This window comes from Petaurus breviceps, unplaced genomic scaffold (assembly GCF_028583685.1).
Source record: "Petaurus breviceps papuanus isolate PSGF00001 unplaced genomic scaffold, PetGlider_PUasm1.0 90723, whole genome shotgun sequence".
In the NCBI taxonomy this organism is placed as follows: Eukaryota; Metazoa; Chordata; class Mammalia; order Diprotodontia; family Petauridae; genus Petaurus; species Petaurus breviceps.
In genome coordinates, this window is record NW_027187323.1 from 366,775 (window position 1) to 370,217 (window position 3,443).

Here is a 3,443-nt window from a genome sequence, read left to right on the forward strand (position 1 = left end):
ATGGGGTGTGGCCTCAGAGGAGGCGACGACGCAGGTGCTAGCTAGGACGGAAAGAGGCTTGGGCCCCTCCCCCACCCTCCCAGGCCCCGCCCTCCCCATCCTCCCTATGCCAGACCTGGGGCAGCAGCCGCTCCAGGGCCACCCTCAGCTGTCGCTGGTGTTTGCGGCTGTAGACATGTCCGCGGCCCGAGAAGAAGCTCTGGCGGCACAGCGGGCAGCGCAGCGCCGGCGCCATAGCTCCCCAAGCCTCTTTCCTTCCTAGCTAGCACCTGCGTCGTCGCCTCCTCTGAGGCCACACCCCATAACCTCCGACCCGGTAGAGTCCCCGCCCCTTCCGCCCTGGGCGGGCCTCTCTGCGTCCCTCGTACTACGGCTGCGCGGACACGCCCTCTGCGTCCGCGAGGTGAGACAAGAATCGTTCTGATGCATTTCTAATTAGCGCGACTCTTGTTATCGCCTTCTCTTACGGAAGTGAAAGCTGAGACCCGCTGGAAGGAAGTGACGTCCTCCTCGTCCTACCCGTAGCAGAGGGAGGGTTGGAAGCTTCAGTGGAGCTCTTTCCACTACACCCTATGTGTAGTCCGCTCCATAAACGCCTTCTGTGCTTTCTTGTGTACATTATTGCACTTTGCTAGATGCTCAAGAACAGCACAAGCCGGCACAGGCTAGGATGGCGTAGGATCCAGGATTTAGAGCTAGGAGGGAGCGTGGAGGCCACTAATTCCAGCCCCTCATTCTGCAGAGATCCGCCATAGAGGTTACGTGACTTACCCAGGGTCACATAGTTGGTAGCTGATGGGGGTTTTGAACCCAGATTTTAGTGACTCCCAAGTGCCACGCTCTGTGCATTAAATGCGGCTGCGTCTCTACACAAAGTAGAACCAGCAAAGCAAAGATGAAAAGTGTTAGAAGAAATTGGAGAAGTTCTCCCTTCTCTACTCTGCTTACTCCTTCCCAAGTCACAACTAAAATCCAAAAACCTTCCTCAACACCTCATGTATCTTCCTTCTGTTAATTATTTCCTGTTTATCTCATGGGTAGCTTGCTGGTTTCCCCTATTAGATTGTAATCTCTTCAAGGGCAAGGACTGTCTTTTGCCTCTTTTTGTATCCTCAGTCCTTAGCACAGTGCTTAGCACATAGTTGGTGCTAAATGTTTACTGATGGGCAGCTTGGTGTCCAATTGGATAGAGCACCAGGCCTGGAGTCAGGAAGACTCACGTTCCTGAGTTCAAATGACCTCAGACACGTACTAGCTGTGTGACCCTGGGCAAATCACTTCACCCTGTTTGCCTCAGCTTCCTCATCTGTAAAATGAGCTGGAGAAGGAAATGGCAAAGCACTCCAGCGTCTTTGCCAAGAAAGCCCAACTGTGGTCAGGAAGACAACCACAAACCATCTCCCATCTCTCTTTTAAAAATTTACTGCGACCTTGGTTTTTACCCAGCCTACACTTTCCATTGTGTCTCCCCTCAACACTCCGTCCTCTCCCTACCGCAGCAATCCATTAGAACAAAGAATAAACTGAGCAAAACTGACCGACCTAGTGCAGGGCTGACCTTCCATGCAGCGACCCACACCCTTAGTCCCCTGTCTCTGCAAAGAACCGGGGTGCAGGTGGCTTCTTACAGTTCTCTGAGCTCAAGCGTGGTCGTCAGGATATTTTCCGGCATTCAGTTTCAGTCGTCTTGCTTTCTCTTATCTTCTCGTAGGGTCATTGTTTCTGGTGCTTTTCTGGCCGCTAGGTGGCGCAGCAATCAAGCAATAAACATTATTGAGCCACACTGCTGCGGGCCACGCAATGTGCTAAGCTCGGGGATACAGAAAAGAGGCAGCGGCGCCGGACCCGGGGTCAGGCGCAAGTCTGGACTTCAAATCCAGCTTAAGTAGCTGCGGGACCCTGGGCAAGTCGCTCGACATGCCTGACTCAGTTTCCTCATCTGTAAAATAAGGATGATACTAATGCCTGCCTCCCGGCAGTCGTTGTGAGGATTAAATGAATATGTGCATTACATTGAAAGCCTTAAAAGAAACTCTATAAATGCTATAACTCTGTTGTTAGCTATTGTTATTCTTTATACTTCATTTTGCACGAGTTCATACAATAATTATAATTGCTTTTTACATATGCTATATCTCGCCTAATTTTCATCACAACTCTGTGTGAGATGGGTGCTATCATTGTCCTCAGTTTACAGATGGGGAAACTGAAGCTGGGAGAGGGTTTGTTTGTTTTTTTTAAGTGACTTGCCCAGTGTCCCAGTGAGTATCTAAGGCAGGATTCTGGAACTCAGGTCGTCCTGACACCAAGTCCCAAGCTGTGCCACCTGCTGACAACATATGTCTTCCCATATGTTTTTTCATTAGTCATTATTTCTTACAGCAGAGCCCAGTAATGTTCCATTAAATTAATATCCCATAACTTGTTTAACTATTTAGCAATTGACACCATCTTTCTTGCAGACCTAAAAGTTAACTTTGTTAGCCCTTCCCAGAGACCCAAGATCTGCCTTTATCTCCTGGTAGACAGGTGAATAAATGAGTAAAGCATTTATTAAACATTTGCTATGAGCAAAGCACTCTGCTAAGCCCTGGAGGATTCAAATAGAAAAGTAAGAGAGTCTCTGCTTTTTAGCTCACATTCTAAAAACGGGAGACATCATACATGCAGGGTTTCAGCTGCAAGCTGGATGGCAAAGTTCCCGTGGTCCTTAGGGGGAAGGAAGAAGATAATGCCTCTTCTTCAATGCCATTTCCACTGATAAAATCATATCCGTTTCTGATGTTGAGCCTTTTCACCACATGCCAAGAACTTTCTTTTTTGGGTAACTAGCTGAGGAACAGTAACCAGACTGGATCTCCATAGGGGTTGCTTCCCAGGATGATGTCTGAGGTCACTAGGCTAGAAGTATTACTATTCCCAAGGCTGTTGGGGTTCTGAGTTCAGGGTCTTGCCATATCTCCATTAGGGTCTCAGAGGAGATGGTGGTCCAGGTAGTGGTGATTTGATTTACCTAACCCATGCTGTCTCCTGTCCCTCCTACAGGGTGTTCTGCTTCTTCAGGAGATACCCCTTAACCTAATTCCATTGCCCTAACCCTACAAAAAGGGATCAGATCCAGGGTCACAGTGGTGAGGGCTTAATGAGTCTCCACAAATAAATAACTCTAAGGTTTCTCCAGACTGTGATTCTGTGATAGCTAAATTTCAGAATCACAGAATATTAGAGCTAGAAGTTGTCTAGCATATCAAACCTCTTAATTTTATAGATGGGAAGAAATATACTGGGGCAGTGCTGGCCTTTAAGTCAGGAGGGACCTAAGTTTAAATTTTAGGTCTAACACAGAGTTTCACTGTCTTAGCCTCAATTTTCTCATCTGTAAAATGGGAATAATAGTACTTACATTACATACCTAGAAGTGTTGTTGGAAGGAAATCTTTTTT

At 47.7% G+C, this 3,443-nt stretch overlaps 1 protein-coding gene across 2 annotated transcripts in view; it reads right to left on the minus strand.

Annotated features, from left to right (window-relative positions):
• CENATAC (centrosomal AT-AC splicing factor) overlaps window positions 1-1,605 on the minus strand; it is a 9,656-nt gene extending 8,051 nt beyond the window's left edge. Inside the window, exon 1 of one of the 2 annotated variants that reach the window (XM_069066634.1) lies at window positions 1,539-1,605. In XM_069066634.1, coding sequence (XP_068922735.1) covers window positions 1,539-1,565 — 27 coding nt within the window. In that variant the 5' untranslated portion in view covers window positions 1,566-1,605. Of the gene's footprint in view, window positions 1-115; window positions 338-1,538 lie in introns of those variants that run through there. The other variant, XM_069066633.1, reaches the window with a different exon arrangement.
• Window positions 1,606-3,443: the final 1,838 nt, after the last annotated feature.